The sequence below is a fragment of the Bombyx mori genome, chromosome 1 (assembly GCF_030269925.1).
Source record: "Bombyx mori chromosome 1, ASM3026992v2".
In the NCBI taxonomy this organism is placed as follows: Eukaryota; Metazoa; Arthropoda; class Insecta; order Lepidoptera; family Bombycidae; genus Bombyx; species Bombyx mori.
Genome location: NC_085107.1, coordinates 13,500,544 through 13,521,008, shown reverse-complemented (window position 1 = coordinate 13,521,008; position 20,465 = coordinate 13,500,544). Strand labels below are relative to the sequence as shown.

Genomic DNA, 20,465 nt, shown 5'->3' with positions numbered 1-20,465 from the left:
ACATTCTACTTACTTATACACCAGTGTATATTAGGCACGCCACGCACGCTTTTGCCGGTAACCTCTGCGATACCAATACGCTAGTCAATCAAAAAAAATGTTCTACTTCAAATTACAATATTTATACATTAATACGTGAATGGAACTTTGTGCTTACGAAAATTGCGCCGACAGAGGAATATGAAAGTACATTTAATACGTGAAGCAAAAACTTTGTACCTCTTCTTGAGAAAATTGCGCGGACAAGGATCACGAAATTTAGCACACGTATAGTTTACATAGGAGTGCAGAAAGCTCATTTAATAAAAATAAATAAAATTATTCATGAAAATACATCAATAAAAAAAAACATCGCACACTACCATGTATTTGACACACAAACATATAATATGTATACTCTTTTGTTTATATTAAAGTCTGTGGTTTAATTGACAATAGATTGTTTGTCAATCATTGTCTTGTAGCCTTGGCGAAATCTGTGATTATATTTGACAAGAGAGCCGTAACCTTATAATTTAAATTAATTATGATCGAATTTCGAATGCTGGGCGACCATGTTAATTTCCTATAGTTAGTTCTTTGTTAACAAAACAATAGGTACTTGAAAATCCACCAATGAATGCAGTGATAAAGGTTGTAGACCAATGAAAAACGTTTTTATAACAGTCATATACTTTTATTCTCTTCACATCATACTTGAACTTTAACTAAAATTAACACCATGGACGAGTCGTCTTGTACAACAACAAAAAAAAAACCAGAGAGGAAAGAGTGGCATCACTATGTGGCACCTTGCTACTGAGCTCGACAAAGTTAAAAAAACACTTAGGTATAAGACTGATGTCCACTATGAAAACATTTACAAAAGATGAAATTAACTGAACTTAGAACAAAGGAATAAAGTAAAGGATAATATGTAGTAATTAGTGAAGCAGTTTTTGGGGATTAGAGCATGATAACGGACCACCTTCGAAGTTACGGCATTTTTTCAGTACGAATGTTTGAAATCGGAATTTCATTAATAAACTGGTTGACCGGTGTATTTAATGTAAACCTAAAATGTATGAGAAGATAGAGTCCAAAACTAAGAACAGCCATTAACACAAATATGTAATGACATCGCGGCTGCTCACATAAACCTAATATTACGACAAAATGTTTGGTAATAAATTCATATTATACTATTGAATGCAACACTAAATTCAAATACAGTTACAAAATATAATAGTGTATAGATAAAAAATGTACAGGGCTAATAATATTACAGACAGACTTTCTGCACGTTTGATGATCTCACACTTAAGTTCGTGATAGAGAAATGTGTACATTTTTAAAATAATATTTTAAATGAGCTCAGTAGCGTTACGGGTTATTCGAACAAATTAAAATAGCCTTGAAGTTTTCAAATAAAATATCCATTTCTACACTATACTTTAGAAACAACTTGTCCATCTCTGGTGGAAAACTGGGAACGCACGCTAACACAGCTTTCCGGAAACAGAACCGTTTCCATTGTAATTTGAAAATTCGCCGCGAGATGGCGGCACTTTATAGAAAATCTTAAAGCACTGGAGAGCGTACCAAAAACATTTCGCACATACGCCGCTTTAAAGTCACGTAATTTTCGTTAACACTGCACTGAGTATGAGACAATACGTTTTTTAATAGTTATTAGTGAGACGCGAGAGATGTTTGCTTTTACTGATAAAGTTTAAAATTGTAGTTTAAATATTATTTTATTTCTATAGTCTAGCAGAACTACATAAGAGTTATTTATTAAATAAGATATTGATTTCCCAACGCCTCTCACGAAAAATTACATAATTTGCATAAGTGACGTTATCGCAGCGTATGTGCGATTTCTACAAGACAATTGTACTAAAAGATCAATTAATTTTATTATCCTTTTTGATATAGAAAATCGGAAATTTAAAAAAATATACAACGGCACTCAAACGGTCCCACAATATATGTTTTCGTAATTTACGTTGTCAAAAAAATCAACGCCACATTTACCGTAAAGCAAAATTATTAGAGTGCGTTCTCCTTCATACGACCAAAAAAAGTAAACCAGTGTGTTTAGTGCGAGTTTCTTAAAGTACTCGATAGCGTAAAAGTTTTGTATGCATTTGGAACAGCGCCCCTAGCGGCAAACGTACGCAAACGATCCCATTCCATACAAATATGAGCTAACTTTTACGCTATCGATATCGAGGACGTTAGAAAATTCGCACTAAGCACACACTGTAGTCCAGTTAGTTTATCGAATACAATCACACGATGTCACTTGAGACGAAAGACGCTAAAGAATGTGCGCGGTTCGCGGTTCGCGGTCACCGCTCAGTAAACTTTTAGTTGATTTTTATCATCAAAGCCGGCCGAGTGACCAGCGTTGCGAACTATGAACGAGTTACCGTCGAAATGCATCCGTCTCTCGCCGCGGCTGTGGGAAAGTTTACAATATCGAATTACGTTCTAATCGAAACCAGTACAACTAGAGCTACTTAATCTGCAACTATAGCCTTACGATACGATCATTAAAATACAAATTACTCGAGTCTCATTATTATTGTGTTTTATTACTGCGTATTGGTAATTATAGCAAATAACTTTGCCATTATGTTGCTCTGTTTCTATTATTCGTTTTGGGTTACAACGATCTTGAGTGATGCTTCTATGACTTGAAACATGTGTAGTTATATAGGGCCCAAAAGTAAAACAAAATGTTTTTAATAAACCATAATGTAACTAATCATAGCTCTTATGGGACGGACTGTCATCGCAATTTAGACCTTAAAAAAATTTACTGATCCAATACAATTACGTTCACATATTTTTTTCGTAGACTGGCAATTTTAAATATTACAGAGCAACGAGCACAAAAATCGCAACATGTTTAAATTTTTTTTTTATCATGCCTTAATTTCCTTTAAATATAGAAGGAAGGAATGTTTTTATTACAACTCGGTCGGTCAGCCCATGATCCTGTGAGTATTACGGGATTATACCGGGGTTATTGGTTACGGGAGCCCATAAATATCACAACGTAAACGTAACGTCACCACGCATTTAAAGACATGATCTCATCTCATCATCAGAAGAAGGCAGCGGCCCCTGCCTCTGCCCCTGGCATCGCTGATGTCCATGGGCGACAGTAATTACTCAATATCGGGTGGGCTGCCTACAATTGCAGAAATAAAATAAAAACAATATTTCGCGAAAAAAATTGGCAGGATTTCTAACATTAGGTACCCAACATTAACTATTACCGCCCGCAGACAGCTATGCTAGTATTGCTAAATAAGACAAAATACTGCCCAAACTATGTAGAAGTAGTTAAATGGACAGCATTATCAATAAAAGTCTTTACGGTTCGATACAAAAGTTTGCTAAGCCAAAACAAACCTTCGCGGTTACAATACAACCTACAAATTACGTGTACAAGTGTGTGCGTGTGAACACTGACCGAACGAACAGGTGCTGTGTCTGTCCGAGCGACGCGGTGCAGTGGAGGAACGGACTGGTGATCGAAGCGGAACCATTGCTCGGACTGGTACGCAGCTGATACTTGTGACTGCACCTATGGATCCTGATGGACATTCGATATTTTACTACAACTTCCGTACAAAAAAAAAAACACGTCTTTTTTTCTTCTTTTCCTACCTATGCTTATACCATTGAGAGGCTATTTCAGCCTCGCCCTTTACATGTAGGTAAGCTCACGGGGCTCAAGCCGGAATGTTGCTAACACTAGCCCTAGCAAGAGCAGTGCTTCGCAGAATCTACCACCGGATCGCAAACGCGACTCACTGAGAAGATCCGGCGAGAAACTCAGTGGGCTAAACACGTCAATAAACGCGCAAATGCAAATAGGAACGCAATAGGTAACCCTGAAAATATGGTACTTTTAAAACTAATTAAGTCACACAGTGGACGTGTTCAGGGATAATAAGGAGAAGAAACCCCCCATGAAATAAAAATTGAAACACTAGTTTCTTGCCGTAAGAAGGTAAAGCTAAGCTAGTTAAGAAATATGTGTTACGATTAGCATCGATTTGTTTATAACATGTAATTAGAATTTGTAGCTTGTGTTGCACAGTTGGCACTTGGTACTTTCGTAAAGGTTTCTGGCATAACGATAAGTCACGTGCGAATCATTTCAACAAAATATGTACATACATAAATATATTCATATGAGACAATAGACAGTGTATTTGTGAATGATATAAAATAATTAGTTAAAATAGTGCTTCAATTCCTCCTGCGCTTTCTAAAACTTTAGCTCTAATTAATGATTCACTGTATTGTAGTCAAACTTGGTACATTAGTTGGAAATTTAAAGATCTCTAAATTTTTTATTTATTGCTTGGATGGGTGGACGAGCTCACAGCCCACCTGGCGTTAAATGGTTACTGGATCCCATAGACATCTACAAAGTAAATGCGCCCACCCTGCAAAGTAAATGCAACCCACCTTGAAATATAAGTTCTAAGGTCTCAAGTATAGTTACAACGGCTGCCCCACCCTTCAAACCGAAACGCATTACTGCTTCACGGCAAAAATAGGCAGGGTGGTGGTACCTACCCGCGCGGATTGACAAGAGGTCCTATCAGTATGAGCTGTATGTACCAGTAGGAACTGTATGTACTGCATGTCGCTAGGAACAAATCACGCACGGTCACCCTGCTCCAAATTTAGATTCCCTATGTTATGCTTACCAGAGACTGACATACATACTTATATACGTTTAAATATGCACTTATATAGATAATAAACACCCAGACAAAGAGCAAACAAACCTTTGCCTGATGTGGGAATCGAACCCACGACACTCGGCGCAATAGTCAGGACTTCTATTGACTGCCTACACAGACTGCTTAAAAACAGTGAAACAGTGCTGTTAAAAAAACAACAAGTGGTGACTAAATAGTACCAATGAATAGATGTAAATTCCTCTGATTGTGATGTAACTTTGTAACAACTTTGTTCTGCTCTTGTCTCATAGGCCAAATATTCTAGCATATCACAATTCAGAACAACACAGGACTGTCACACGCCCTGTCACAACCAAACACTTTCCACGGGTTCCATATACGAAAGAAGCAGATTCTCAATTAAATAGGATCCTTAAACCTGACACATTGGAGTAAAATAATTTCCACGCCTCTAGAGGACTAAGCCCCGCATGTGTGAGCTTCAGTCCGGTCCTTACAAAAGTACAGTGAGGGTTGTCACAGAGAGAACAGAAAAATAAAAAATTATATGAAACAATCCAAAAATATGATGAAAATCCATGAAAACATTCTTCGATGATGCTTTCATAGCATTTTATTATTATCTTTCATATTAGCAGCTTAGTAAGGTTTTTTTATGTTTTCGTGTAATTATTCCTAATTATATTGAATTTTTAATTATATTCAAATGATAGGCAACGGCTTTGCTAACGATGGCATTGCTGACGTCCATGAGCGACGGTAACCACTCACCATCAGGTGGAACGATGCTCGTCTGTAAAAAACACGGCAAAAAAAATTTAATTCCAATCGGCGATCTTTTTTTTTTTTTTTTATTGCCCTTGTAGGCAGACGAGCATACGGCCCACCTGATGGTGAGTGGTTACCGTCGCCCATGGACTTCAGCAATGCCAGGGGCAGAGCCAAGCCGCTGCCTACCGCTTAATACTCTCCACAAGCCTCGTTTGAAGAAGGACATGTCATAGCGCTAAAATAGCTCTTGCAATATTAACTCATTAAAGTACCTACATGTTTATACGACATCATAATTACCTAGTTACAGTTAACCGAAGATTTATTGGTATCATATATTACTTCAATAATGTAAGCATCACGCATAGGTGCATTTCATTTATGAATTAAGCAAAAAAGATAACTCTTCAACATTTTTAAACTTCGAAGAACACGAATACGATCATCTGCCAAACGAGCGCTTTCTTTGCCATTTACTTAATTGGTGCTTAGTCTTAGCGTTAAAACAGTTTTATTTATTTCTCTACGACTTATGTGACTCGTTCATTATATGTACTCCCTAGTTTCTTGACCTCGTCAACGTTCCTAACTATAATATAGATTCAGTATGGCCGGTCCGATTAATTTTCGTTAATTTCGCGCGCTTTTTTTACCTCCTCACGGGTAGGTGACCTCACGGGCTCAACCTGAGAGAATAGCCAACACTGGCCCTAGCAGGAGTAGTGATTCACTGAATCTACCACCGGATTCTACTTTCTTACCTCTGAATGGCATGTGGTACGAGCCTCTCAAATCTCTGCTCCATACACTATGAAGATTAGCAGGTAATTCAAAAAACTCTCAAATTACCAGCACCAACGGATTTTGGTTGATTAATGACATATGATAATGATTACAGTGTCACTCGGGAATAATCTATTTACTTTGATTAAAACTTATTCACTATAAATCTGATGTTTCAAAAATTATGCTCAACACCCTCTATATTTTTTAGGAGTAAAAATACATACGTATATGCATATATACGTAATAAAATATGCGTGTAAATCTGTATGCTTTATAGAATACCGATGAATAGTTTGGAAGTCAATCAAAAAAAAAAAAATCTTAAAGTACACAAATGACTGTCACAAATTCACTTTGTTATCAAAACATTCATTGAAGTAGCATGAAGAACAAAGCAATTTCATTATTTTGACCATGTATCCAGTGTTTTTACAAGCAATGCGTACAGATAATACTAACATTATATATTCAATCAGTATCCATTGTGAACAAATCCTATTATCAGCTCCATTTGTTAAGCACACAAGTACGCTTGCTATCTACCAAAGACCTAAAGAGATCTACCGAAGCGGAGTATTGTTCAAATAATGTTATTGTTAAAATACGGTTTTCAGATCGTAATGAAAGGTTAGTATTGTCTGTATTGTAATTCCATTTTATTTTGACAAAAATAGCAAGCTGTTAATACCATCGAAAAATGTCGCGACATGCGCACAATATAAGAACGTTAAAAATCTATATATTAATACGTGAAGCAAAAACTTTGTATCCCTTTTTACGAAAATTGCACGGACGGAGGATTATGAAATTTCTCACACTAATAGAGAATACAGTGAAGGAGTGCAGAACCCAAATATTTTTTTTAAATTATGCATTAATAATACATTAAATCAATAAAAAACATTACACACACTACCGTGTATTTGACACCCACACATATTTATACTGTTTAATGTTATTATATGTTTATTGTCAAACTTTTGTTATTGCTTAAAGTCTGTGGTCAAATTGAAAATCGGTTAATATGGTTTATCTTTAATATTATTTGTCTACAGTGTCTTGCCGAGATCTACTATTATAGAAGTATATAGTTTTTGACGATTGAACCATAATAATGTTCAAACTTATAATTTCAATTAATTATAGTCGAATTTCGACTACTGTGGGATCACTAGTTCTTTTAAATTTACCAACCACCGTAGGCGGACAAACATGTCCGTGACCTTCATCGTTTTAGGAGAAGCCATATACAGTACCTCCGTAAGGTACATCTGCCAACTTTAAAATATGAGATTTTCCTACCCTCTATCCCCTACTGTTGGCAGTTCTGCCGCGACGCAGTAATGCGTTCTGGTTTAAATTGTTATACCATTGGTTATACAATATAATTGAGACTTTTACATCATATCTGAAAGTGGCGTCATTTTACAAGTCATGTTTGTGTTGTCTATAGGCTCCGGTCTCCAGTAAGTATTTGAGCAAAATAACAAAAAGCTTTAAAAATAAGCACGAGAGTGATACCTAATATGTACGGACTCAACTTACAACTAATAATAAGCAAAAGAAATTATGGGCGAAAATATTGCTAATATGGACGAGATGGATAGGATAGCAGCAATAAAATAAAGCAATCGGTTGTGACGATAGTGGCAGGTCATCCTATACCAATTTAGATTGACTTATTGATACATATGGGTAAAATGAAGTTACATAATCTGAAGAACTATAATATAGACATTAAATGTAAATTATAAATTGGATAAAGTAGCTATTGCCTTATTTATATATTTTAGGACTCAAAGTATAAAACGCAAAAATCTGCATATTATAAATAGTATTTAGGGATTATAATTTAAGGGGAATTAATGAAAGAATAAAAAGTCACAACTACTATAAACAAATGAATGACTGCTTTCAAAACTCAAATGTAGCAGCTAAATTGAATTTATAAATTTGAATTTGGAATTCTTAACCAAAGAGGAGATATTTCAGATCAAAGTGGTCAGTACGACAAAGCGCTAATTTCATATGTGAGGACCTAATATAACAAACCTATACGAATCGCTAGACACAAAACGTCCTAAATGAGACGTACATAATGATTAAGTACACGAATAATAATATCATTCAATAAATATTTATACAGAAAACAGCATGGATATTTTGATTCCCACGTACACTACATCTTTACAAAACACGTGATAGTCTACACTGTAAGGAGACATAAAAACATTTTAAATAAACGCAGCCTGTAAAATATACATATATTAAATGACAAAAAAAAATATTAGTGGGTGGGTTCCCGAGTCCTCGCAGTTTGGTACCACCATCCTGTCTAGAAATTATTTATATTCTACAACAAAACAAACTAATACTTCGTTTCGAAGGAAAGGGTAACCACCCCTATTCTAATTTCAAAGTTGGATTTTACAGGTTGATAGTCCTGAAAGCTCCTTTTGATTTGATATACATTCTAGCCCGTATGCATCACAATACAAAAGAAACCACTCACCCCAAAACCTAATGAGGTAAAGGACCTAATGAGGTCTCTTTGGTATTCTAAAACGGCTGTCTCACTACTTAAACTAGGACTTTTTCGCGACAGAAATAGGCAGAACGGATTCGTGATAGATACTAATAAAGGCACTGACCTGACCAGTCCATCAGCAGTTTGACTGACCCGTACGTTATTTATGATCCAGTTGTCAATTCCGTCGTCGGTAAGCCAATACTGCGCAGCTTGGAGCAGCGATAACGCCTCGTTCACATACGACGGGCCGTGCCTTGACTCGCTGTAACACCAGCAATACCCGTAAGAAAAATAAAGTACTGTAAGGTGAGTAAAACTGCTACGCATCTCATTTTTTGCTTATTGCCATTCTGCCCTTCTCCGAATGAGGTCCGACAGAAATCTTAGACCACCTGTTCCTCTTCCCTCCAGTACCGCTTAAACCGAAAATTAATTATCCATCCTAATAACACTACGTACTAACATTTCAAGTATGGTATTGCACCTTCCTCGACCTAACCACATATTTTCTTTTCTTATTACCCTAGTTTCTGTCTTTAGCAATGAAGTCTCACTTATCATTCCTGTCTCAAAAAATGAGTTTTCCGAACTTAAGGGTTCAGGGTGCAGTATATTTGAGACTTAGATCTCGTCACTCGAGGTTGGGAATGGCATACACTTTTAGTGTAGGCTCCGGTGACTGGTTAGTATCGAATGAGTCGTAAGAATCTTTTTTCCGTCTACTTAGGCCAATAAATACCACTCCCAGGCTATAAAGTTGCTCAATCAATATTCTCTCCCTGATACTTAGAAATCTAATTTTAAATGTATGTCATGAGCGAAGCAAAGCTATTACCCATTTAATTTGATAAGTAAAATAATGGACGCGCAACATGCCATGCGAAGCATCTCGTTGCAAACCTCGTTTATCAAACTACCTCCAACTTCCATTACTGTGTGCACTCGCTCGCCTGAATCTAATTTCCCACCTAAGTAGTTTGTTCGTATCGTTTCTAATAAACTACAGCAGCATGTGTCGTATTTTATCTACAAATTTCATAGCACATCGCTGGTTTGTTTGAAAAATTCAAATTTATCTGAAAATTCTATCCCATCAACTCCAACTCACCGAACCAAAAATCACAAATATTCTAATACATAGATACCTACTGCAAATATTGCGAAGAGAATCTTAAAATCGTAATGCAGAATGAAAATCTCGCACCGTCTTACCAATGTCGCCTTTTTTCATCAAATCTGGGTGCGTTGATAAAAAATTTATTAAATCCATTTCACTGGAAAACAGTCATTAAGTTTTATTCACCAGTGCTCTAATACAGGTCAATAAAGCCACCTAGCCTAAGCTGCAGCAACGAAGGTATGCTGAGGTTTCCATAAACATCACACAAACCGAAAACAACAATTCAGATAAAAAAAGTTTGCTGCCTACGCGGAATTCGTAGTTTTTGGCTATCTTTTTATCGGCTCCCTTATCAACAGTTTTAAAGAAGACTCCATCCATTCATCTACCAAAAATACCATCTAATACGCAGTACCGGAGGAAGTTGAAGATAAAACAGATTTAAAGAATTAGAAAACCATGAACAACCGTCTTGTAAATTTCATCAAATCGATGTTCATTTAATTTTTATACTCTAAGCTAACATTATACAATCAAAATATAACATGTATGTACGTGTAAGCTCTCTAGTCAATTTTCATCCCGCCCTGAGGTGAGTGCTGAGCCAACACGCAAACTCCCAATTTCCGGTGACGTCTGAGAAAATTGAACTAGATGCCGAGGTGCCAATAGTGCTGCAATATCCGTTTCGAAAACTCCATAAGTTCCGGCAGTCTTCATTGCGAATAATTTAACATATTGCAGCGTCAATCACTAGATTACTAACTACCCACCCTTCAATATACGAAGAGAGCCAGTTTTATTTATATGCTAGCACGTGTTCCATTAACATCTAATTCTAATTTCCAATAGCATTATTTAAATACAAAAATGTGCACGATTCAAATTCTTTTGAAAGTTGTTTTCACTATATTCGGATAATCCAATTTACTTTGTGTGTACTATTTTTCAGTTCTAATGTATCTTGCCACCTTCACTTACCTACTGTTTTACGTCGTTTTCATTGAGATTTTAATTCTATGATCAGAGAAAATTCGTTGAGACATTTCATAATGTAGGTCATAGCGATTTTACTCCGCTAAGAATTCTCCCCAAGGATCTACTAATATGTAACTAATAAATTTCTAGATTGTTGAGACTCAATTATTTCTGCTGTGCCTGTTATGTAGCATCCATGATTCTAATAACGTTTAAAGGCAAATTAAGTTTGTCTATGACCTCCTAGGGTTTTCAAGCTAGAAAAATCTTTAATTTATGCTACTCTACCATTTTACGACCAATCTAGTGTTTATGATACTTTTATTCTAATTCACTGATAAAGGTACTGTTGTCAGGTAGTCCAAATTTTACATTAGCAACTGTTTTACAATCATGTTAATCATCCCTAATAGAGACTCCATCAACCTACTACCGACTCTACTTCATGAAATTAGGTACTTGTAAAAAACGTTGAGAGTGAAGTCTTGACTCATGTCGAGGAATGTATCTGTTGTAGTCCGAGTACCGGCGGCGTCCACCAAGTATACCAGTGCACATTGTTCCGCAGTGAAAGATACGCCTTTATACCACATTTTCGCGTACCTAATTACATCAGAGTCATCAAATGAGTACATTTAGTCATGTCAAAAAATCTAATCACGATACACAACAATTCATATCGTGTAGGGCAGTGGTCGGCAAACCGATCCTTACAGTACTTCTGCGAAATGTTTAGTCCAAGTACGTAATATTACTTATTAACTTGCCTTGTAAGACATGAGTTTGAAACATAAGCTAATAAAATATATGTTAAAAAAATTGGTCCTTGAATAAATTTCAATTGTGTGTTATCGATATTTGGCTCTTTTGGTTGACAAGGTTTTCGACCACTGGTATTAGGTGATGAAGATAAAAAAATTATCGAAACGAAATTGAGAGCAACCCCATCAAATTTGACTAAGTGCAGACTTGGAAAATAATTAGTATTAAAGTTAGACATGTTTAAAATTAAAGGTAAGGCGGTCTTAAGTTTGCCTAAGTACTATATTTAGTACACTAGAGGCACTAATAGTAGACGATTTGCTGAAATATTTAAAAATACGGAGTTAACATAACTACTATAAACGGATCCTCAGGGTGGCGGCGACAATTGAGACAATTTACATCCACACGAAATAATATATTCTCTTTAGTACACGTTACGGTGGGTAGAATACGAATGCAACAGAGATATGCTAACCGTCGGTATTTATACAATCATCTTGGCCTATTTTAATACAAACTGAGTAGGTAATATTAAACATTGTTCATCTTAATTATTCTGCTGATTATTTACGTACAATTACTATTTAATAATATCGAATTATGTAACAAATAACATTATGGCTTATTGCGCCGGAAGCTGTCAAGCGGAAGGCGCCAATAAAATATTATAAGTATAAAGAAATATGAATGAACTATTTACTTGATTATGAAATTACTAATTATATTATAAGAATAATAAGTTCTATATATTTCCTAAGTTCATAAATAATTTATTATGTGAGGCCGGAAGTGTTGCTCGATAACACTACTTACTGACAAAAGTACCTACTCTTAAAAGTTTAAGTCACTTCTGTTTGAAAACACATTTCAATTGTTATTGGATGTCTATACAGATACTGATCTACGCGCTTATGTTACCAGGTTATTAGTCTGGAAAATGGAAGATTTAATCACTGCATTACTTTAAAATCAACAATTGGTCGACAGGGCTTCAGACCGTCACCAAATAATTATATTAGCATTTAGTAATTGTACACTTTATACAAAAGTAATAAATGAAAGAAAATAAAAATGAAAGAACTGATCAAAATGAAACGGCATTTAAATGTTTGTTTTGTTCTACAAATTTCGGAATAAAAAGCCGATTAATGTCAATAAACAAGCATATAGTTTTATTGCAGATTTGCAGCTATTTCTATTTTAGGTATTAATAAGAAAACAATTATTAATCCAATAATTATTTTAGCAACTTATATCCATCTTAGAAGCCATCAAGCAATTTTTAACTAAGTTTAGACGTCCGAAACGAATACCTACTTTTTTTTATTGCCCTTGTTGGCAGACGAGCATACGGCCCACGTAATGATGAGGCTACTCACCTACTGGCACCTACTCTCCAACTTTCTAGGTAATTCTGACCGTATTATTAAATTGCATTTCCAATCCAAGCGACACGTCCTAGAAGGCGATGCTGGACTCTTGCGAATCCACCATCTCGCAGAAGGAGGTGGCGGAACGAGAGAGGGAGAGCTCTTCCCTCTCCGCACTGATCCGTCGCCATCGAGCCGAAGGCTGGAGGAGACAGTGCGAGCGTTCGTCCAGGCCCCTAAACGAAGCGGCCTCCTCTGGTGAAGGTCACGGGGCGACCTGAGCGCGGCGCGGTGTGTTACCATCATTCTAGCGACATCATAAGAGCGACCGTTTGTTGGTGGGCTGCGTCCCGATCCGGCAGGTTGGATCCAACCAGATATCCCGAGACACCAATGGCACTGCCTGGGCGGCCTGACGGGCCGTACGTACTGACATGACCAACATTCCAGAGCTATCGTCTCACCTCGAAGACTCCATCGACTAGGACATCTTTGGGGTGAGCTGCGTATCTAGTTCGAGTGTAGCTGCAGTAAACCCACTACCTTGCCCACGTTCTGACCTCGGGGGGATCGGACGCTTAGGCGAGAGTACAAGAGAGCCGTTTGTAGGGCGCCCTAAATACCATCCTTGGGCTCGCGGTCCGCTCCCAACGTCCGTGAACCGTCCAGATACTCGCGTCCCCTAGGCGCGGAGACAACGTGGAGGTTCGGTCACTAGCTCAGAGAAAGAAAGAATGTTTTTTCACCAAACAGCGGATGTAGGTCTTGGTGGTGGTGGTATCTTGGTGACTAAACATATAGCGATCTCTTTTGGTGGTCACGCCTGGTCGAACTCTATGCCAAAAATTTACAGTATAGTGAATCTTAGTGACTCTTTACCTGAACCTATCTATTTGATACGATTCTAAATAAGTCACGCGATATAATTTAAACAGGGGGTTCCTAGGTTCCGTATCAAACCTAATGTAATTAGATCGAGGCTTCGGGGTAAGTAAATTTCCTGATAAAATTAGCTTTAAACATCAAGGGGCCTCGGCAACATAGCGCTTGAAATATTAGAGATGGCTATTTGAATATCTTAGTTTTTAGTAGATCATTTTATCAAAAGCATTTCTTTAGATTTAAATAATGGTTTTACTTATTGTTGCCTTGTTGGTGGCGAGCTTGGATCTCGACTCTCGATCCATAGTGGTACACACGTCCATTTGGATGTATGAGTGCCGCAGCAGCTCCAGACCGGGACAACGCCAATATTATATTATTCTTCGCATTAGTGACTCTGACTGCACCGTCCATTGTCATATCGACCCTGAAATGTGCATAGTGACGTCATATCTCAAATTAGTTAAGTTTCTTAAGAGTAACTATTTTATAATTACATACTTGACCCTATCTCTTAACCTCAGACAAATAGTACCATGCGGAGTAACCGATGCATTATAGCCAGCGCCACCCATTACATCAGTTACCTGAAAATGTAATTAAGATTTAGCAAAATTTACAACAGCTACTGTCGGAATGAAATTTTTTTCAGTCAATATAATTCAAAATAAGAGACTAAATAGAAACATTTTAAAAGTTCGATCTCTGGAAGACACAGTTATAATGGAGGTATTATCCGACAGCTTAAATTTTTATTAAAGCAATGTCTTTAAAAAATTACGAAGTACCTTCATTAAGTATACAATCGTCAAAGTTGATTACTTCGATTTATAGCACATCATTTCTAATATTACTGAAAAAGTGATGCGCTTTGAAGAAACCGCAAATAATCTTATGTCGGAGACGGTCATTAGTTTGGTAGTTTAACGAAACGCAGCACGTTTTCCGATAGATGACAGCACGATTGTGGTATCGTCGGAATTCGGCTAACTTCATGCTACGACAGAGCCTAGCCGATGGAGGCGCGTAGACGCCACCACACTTACCAACCAGCCTTCTTGTAGAGCGGTGCCTCCGTCCTAAGAACTATCATTCATTTTCGTTTGCTGACGTCAAGAGAAGATTTCTAAATTGTTCTAAGACAACAAACGTGATTGGGGTTCTCTTAGCTCGATCACCCTATTCGCCCCTACGATGTCTGACGATGGTGTCAATAACTGTGGCTTCTCCGACATATATATACGTGAAGCCAAATCCTTGTACCCCTTTTTACAATTCAGAAGTTAAAAATTTCCCACACCTATAGAGAATTTAAAGAAGTGCAGAATGTTATTTTTTTTATTATGCATAAAAATACATTAAATCAATAAATAAAAACATTACACACACTACCATCTGTTTGTCAAGCTTTTGTTATTATTTAAAGTCGGTGGTCAAATTGAGAATGGATTAATATCGCTTGTCTTTAATATTATTTGTCTATAGCGTAGTCTTGGCGAAATCCGTGATTATAGAAGTTTAATAGTTTTTAACAACCAATAATAATGCCCAAACTTATTATTTCAATAAATTATAGTCCAATTCCGACTACTAGGGGATCACTAGTATTGATAAGGAGCAAGGAGCGAAACAGAAGGTCCAATAATATTATCAACTTTTACGCGTACTACTAGGCTTTGCCAACAAGAGACATCTCTATGCTTCGGACAAAAACTCCTCGGCCCTGTATAATGTATCGGCCAGTAGTGGCTCTGTTGCCCACTGAATTTCTAGCCGAACCTTCTCAGTGGGTCGCGTTTCCGATCCGATGGTAGATTCTGCGAAGCACTGCTCTTGCTAGGGCCAGTGTTAGCAACACTCCGTTTTGAGCCCCGTGAGCTACATGTTAGGGTGAAGCTGAAATAGCCTCTCAATACTATCAGCATAGGTAGGAAAAAAAAAGTGACTCTGCTCGAACTGCCACCGAAAGCAATCGCATTTATCGGTTCCAAAGGGAGGGTAGCCATTATACCTATTATTATACCTATTATTACCTATTACCTACTACAATTGAATCTGAACTCGGTTGGATACCAGCTTTAACCTTGATTGCGGTAACCTGCTTATCGCCAGATATGAGCTCCTATAACCATATACAATAATAAATATGGGTAATTCAAATATTATTGTTAGATAGGGCACAAACTTGAATATGACTTTTTAGTGCAATGAATTTCCTTAAAAACCCCGCAATCGACGGCCTATTCTAAATCTGGTTTTCCATTACCAACCTAAGTAGAAATATTCAAATGTATGTCAACCGAAAGTAAATATCTCAAATTAAGAAAATCCGAGATAGAATGCAACAAACAATTGGTATCTTGGATGTGAACCCCACATTTGGACGCTCCTTAAATTAAATGTAAAGTAATTGGGAGTGCTTTAATTAAAATAGACCGCTTGAATACCTTTGACAAAACTGAGTGAGCTTTGCATTTCAAAGTTGTTACGGAACGTCTTGTCGTCTCTATAATAAAATTAAATATATTTCGTGAACTTCTTACAAATACAAGACCGTTCCTTCAACTTAAAGACTAGCAGAACGTCCTAATTATGCTTATGTAGCGCAAGTTTTTAATTAAATACACTTTTAATTAATACGACCGGCTTAAATGTGCATTTGATAAATTTTAACACGCTGCATTAATTACTGTGTCAAGTTACGTTCAGTATGATATCAATATGGATGCCTGGCTCTTCAGATATGTCAATTGGCAGGTATGAAATTTCTGACGTCATGACGTACTGAAACCATTCACCATCAAGTTGGCCGTAAACCCGAAATCAAAACTCATAAAGAGCTTTGCCCGCTTACAAATTAAATAACTAAATCTTCAATCGTCTATATATTCGGATATAACACAAAATAACCCGCCAAAGTATATAATTAATCGAGAGAAGGCTATTTGGTTTAAGCAACATTTTTTCAAGTTTACAGGAGAGCCATTAAAGTTTAAAATTTGAAAAAAAAGCATAAAAAAGCTTATTCAGCTATTTAAATGGATTAAGCTTAATTGTAGTCCAAATAAAAACATCGAACTGCTAATCTATACTAATATATAAATATACACTGGGTTTTACGGATGTTCCGTTATGACTACTGAACCATGCATCCGATTGACTTGAAACTTGAAAAAAAAAAAAACAACACTTCCTACTTGGTTCAATGTGGTAGGCGTTAATCCATTTTTAAGATAGCTAAAAATAGTGAACGGACTCCTTTTCTAGATCATACCGATAAACTAAATAATTATCATGACGAAGCGTCGATGTGAGCGTGCATCATAGCTTTGCTAACAGATCACGTCACCGTTCAACATTCAAATGAGATCGGCGCGACGGTGAAATCTATCCTGCACATACGAAAATACTAGTGTAGAATCTATAATTCGGTTTCCATCTTGATCCAATCTCCAATATATCATCTCGTCATACTAATCTAATCTCATCATAATATTTTAATGCTATTCGCCAGTTCTCTTGAATTTTTTCTCACTGCTAGAACGATTTTTGTGGTAACATCCGCAGATGTCTTCTTTTTTCATCTACGAAACGTCGTGATCTTAGCGTAAAAATTGGTGGAACTGGTTTGCTCGATATGGCATACGGCTATTTTACTTGACGGTTCAAATTTTCATAGATTACAAAATCAAATACACCAAAATCTATGTATATAAAAATGAATTGGTGTTCACTAGTCTCGCTAAAACTTGAGAACGGCTGGACTGATTTGGCTAATTTCGGTCTTGAATTATTTGTGGAAGTCCAGAGAAGGTTTAAAACGTAGATAAATATGAAAATGCTCGGAATTAAATAAAAATATCAATTTTGCTTTCCCTTTGATGTGTCACCCGTCGGACGGATCCGTTTTGATTGTTTTAAGTTTATTTTATACAAAAGCTTAGGTATTTTATTTATCGATTGAGGCACTACGAAGTCTGCCGGGTCAGGTAGTATATTGATAAAAATAACGATTTTTGATACGATCCTTGATACCCGTGCGACCCTAGGAGAGAACTGAGAAGGTACGCCATAGACACATGGTATTCGTCATGGCGTTCAACGTGTTAATGAAACTTTCGAAGAAGAGGAAGAAACTTTCGTTATCCAGGTTCGGTACCTTATACAGATTTTTTTCCTTCCTAAGCTGATGGTCTAGAGGGACCATATCAGCGTCACCGGGCCAGTAGGTGAGCTCACGGGGCTCAAACCTGACGACGTCGCTAACACGAACCCTAGCAAGGGCCGTGAATCGCAGAATTCGCAAAATCTACCACCGGATCGGAAACGCGACCCACTGAGAAGATTCGGCGGGAAACTCAGCGGGCTGTGTCTGTGGGTTAATTTACTCGCCGAGCCCTTCGTCGCAAGCGACGGGTTCGACGAGAACGATGACCGGGGTTATACAGAAAAGTTATCCTCGATATAGAGCGTATCGTAAACATTGCCATCAGCGGTTATATGTATATATTTTAAACATATATTTTTTTCATTTTATTTTAATTCTTCTTTTTTAAATATTATACTTTCAATAAAATTTTAATAAATATAGTATAGGTAATAATATAAATAATTTAAAACCCGCTCTCTATTGGAACATATCTAAACATAAAATTCAATGTAATCGGAAAATATTTTGGGGAACATTATGAACAATTCTACTGAACATTGGACGAACGGCTTTAGGGTTCCGTGTACCAATTTAAATATGTAAACTTAAATTTTAAATTTCACCCTGTCCTATTCACATTAAGTACAAATTTTTCTTTGACGCTATTATCAATATGAACGGATTTTAATTTTCATCCTATAGGTACCGTTTACCGACAGGCTAGCTGATGACTCACTTGGTCTTAAGTGGTTACCGGATCCTTTATAAAAATCAGATTAGGCCCTCACGTGCCAAGCTAGGTTCAGGTTGTGACGTCATATATACATATGTATATTGTATACAAACCTATCCACGTGCGCTTAGTAGGTTATTTTTAATGGTATGTCTGGAACCTTTTTATGTCTTTATAATAATATTAATACTCGGTGCTATATACCTCCATCATAGAAATATTTTGTGAACACTAGTTAGGCATGCGTGTATTTATTTAGAAAATCTGGAATATATGCCAGCTTCCAGGCAATCGTGGGCACTAAGAACCGGCTGTGTTATCCATTAGGCCGCGGACACTTCACGGTCAGTGTCGCTTGAATCTATCAGAAATCGTAATAGCCAATTGAACCAAGACCAAAATCTTATGACATCGAAGACTCATAACTACGACTTTCCTTAATTGAAATTAAAGCAGTCACCTCAAGCTCTCGCCAAGTGTCAGCATGATAAATATCATCACCGGGATAAAACGGGGCCTTTCGCTGCAATGGTGCACGCCAGGGGGGCTGCCATCCCGTTGCTCCGACGAGCTCAGCCTGACCTAGTCCACCTTCCAAAAATTTGCTATAATCTTGAAAAGCGGATAAATTCGACTCCTCCTGAATTAAATAAAACATTATGAATATATCGTTGAAAATTTGTTCATTTGTTTTTTATTATAAGAACTTTATGTAAGGATGTACTCCAAACTTATACATAGATTCAATCTCAATAATATTTTCAAAATATACCTGATTATAAGAGTGTGCCGTGTACACGCTCCGGGGGCGAACAGGCATAGTTACGTCCTTCCTAAAATCTGTATTAGCCATATTAACACTTCTAGAACTTAAGACTGTGATCAGACACTGATAAAAAATGCATGAACAACGACTAAACTGCACTGAAAATACTACATAATACAATATAAATGACACGGAAGCTCTGATCTCGGACTCCTGGAAAAATCATAGATACATGACAAACTAATGTGTCAGATTAATTCGATTTTTAAAATATTGTAATACCTATACAAGTACCTACATAAGTAAATAAATTCTCTGTCATTATAGGACTATGTCTGTACTGGCTAAAAAAAAATGTAACAAGATCGTAATGATAAGTGCTTTTACCTATTATGCTTAACGGCAATCGTTTAGAGTGTTTGAGTCGTCTATTATCAAAGGTGGCAATCTGTGCATTTGGACAAATTTTTTTTATTGATATGTCAATACAGATTGATTTGAATATAATCGTCTCCTTCAAAGAATACGGTTCAAAACCTGCATTAAATAAAGGTTAATAGTTCACCTGTTATTTATCTAAGATGTCGTTCCGAAGAGTTTTGTGACTGCCGATGGAATACAAAGTCAATAATTCGTTTTTCTGATTTACCAATCATTGTCCAAATGTCAGATTGCCGCCTTTGATAATAGTCGACTCGTTTATCCAAATTTAAGTAACATTTGCTTTATTTTATTTTATGTTAAATCTGCTTTCTAAAACTAAATTACATCTGAAAAATAAATTGGCCTAGATACAATTTAAAATAGCATAAAGATAAAATAGTTTAAAAGATACACAATTGATGTTTTGAGATTTTAATTTATGATATTTCTATTGAGTTAAAAAGCTGAGTAGTTTT

General features: G+C 36.6%; 1 protein-coding gene across 2 annotated transcripts; it reads right to left on the bottom strand.

The window, feature by feature from the left end:
* Nucleotides 1–654: 654 nt before the first annotated feature.
* On the bottom strand, nt 655–19,829 carry LOC101736715 (uncharacterized). 2 transcript variants are annotated; one of them, XM_004927135.5, is made up of 8 exons: nt 19,573–19,821; nt 19,261–19,440; nt 14,419–14,504; nt 14,174–14,344; nt 11,360–11,503; nt 8,924–9,064; nt 3,467–3,589; nt 655–2,443 (listed from the first exon to the last, which is right to left on the bottom strand). In XM_004927135.5, the coding sequence occupies exons 1-8, from the start codon at nt 19,651–19,653 to the stop codon at nt 2,341–2,343; spliced, it is 1,029 nt and encodes a 342-aa protein (XP_004927192.1). In that variant the 5' UTR covers nt 19,654–19,821; the 3' UTR covers nt 655–2,340. The 2 variants fall into 2 exon arrangements, with proteins under 2 accessions (XP_004927192.1, XP_037875160.1); XM_038019232.2 differs by lacking the exon at nt 11,360–11,503 and having other exon boundaries at nt 19,573–19,829.
* Between the last annotated feature and the right edge of the window lie 636 nt (nt 19,830–20,465).

What these genes read in the sequence shown, in the direction of transcription:
- LOC101736715 (XM_004927135.5), bottom strand. Translation starts at nt 19,653, where the DNA reads ATGGCTAATACAGATTTTAGGAAGGACGTAACTATGCCTGTTCGCCCC. An exon ending in ACTCTCAACGTTTTTTACAA is followed by an intron (nt 9,065 to 11,359) that starts GTACCTAATTTC and finishes CTGGTGTTACAG; the next exon opens with CGAGTCAAGGCACGGCCCGT. An exon ending in ACACAGCACCTGTTCGTTCG is followed by an intron (nt 2,444 to 3,466) that starts GTCAGTGTTCAC and finishes ACTTTCCCACAG; the next exon opens with CCGCGGCGAGAGACGGATGC.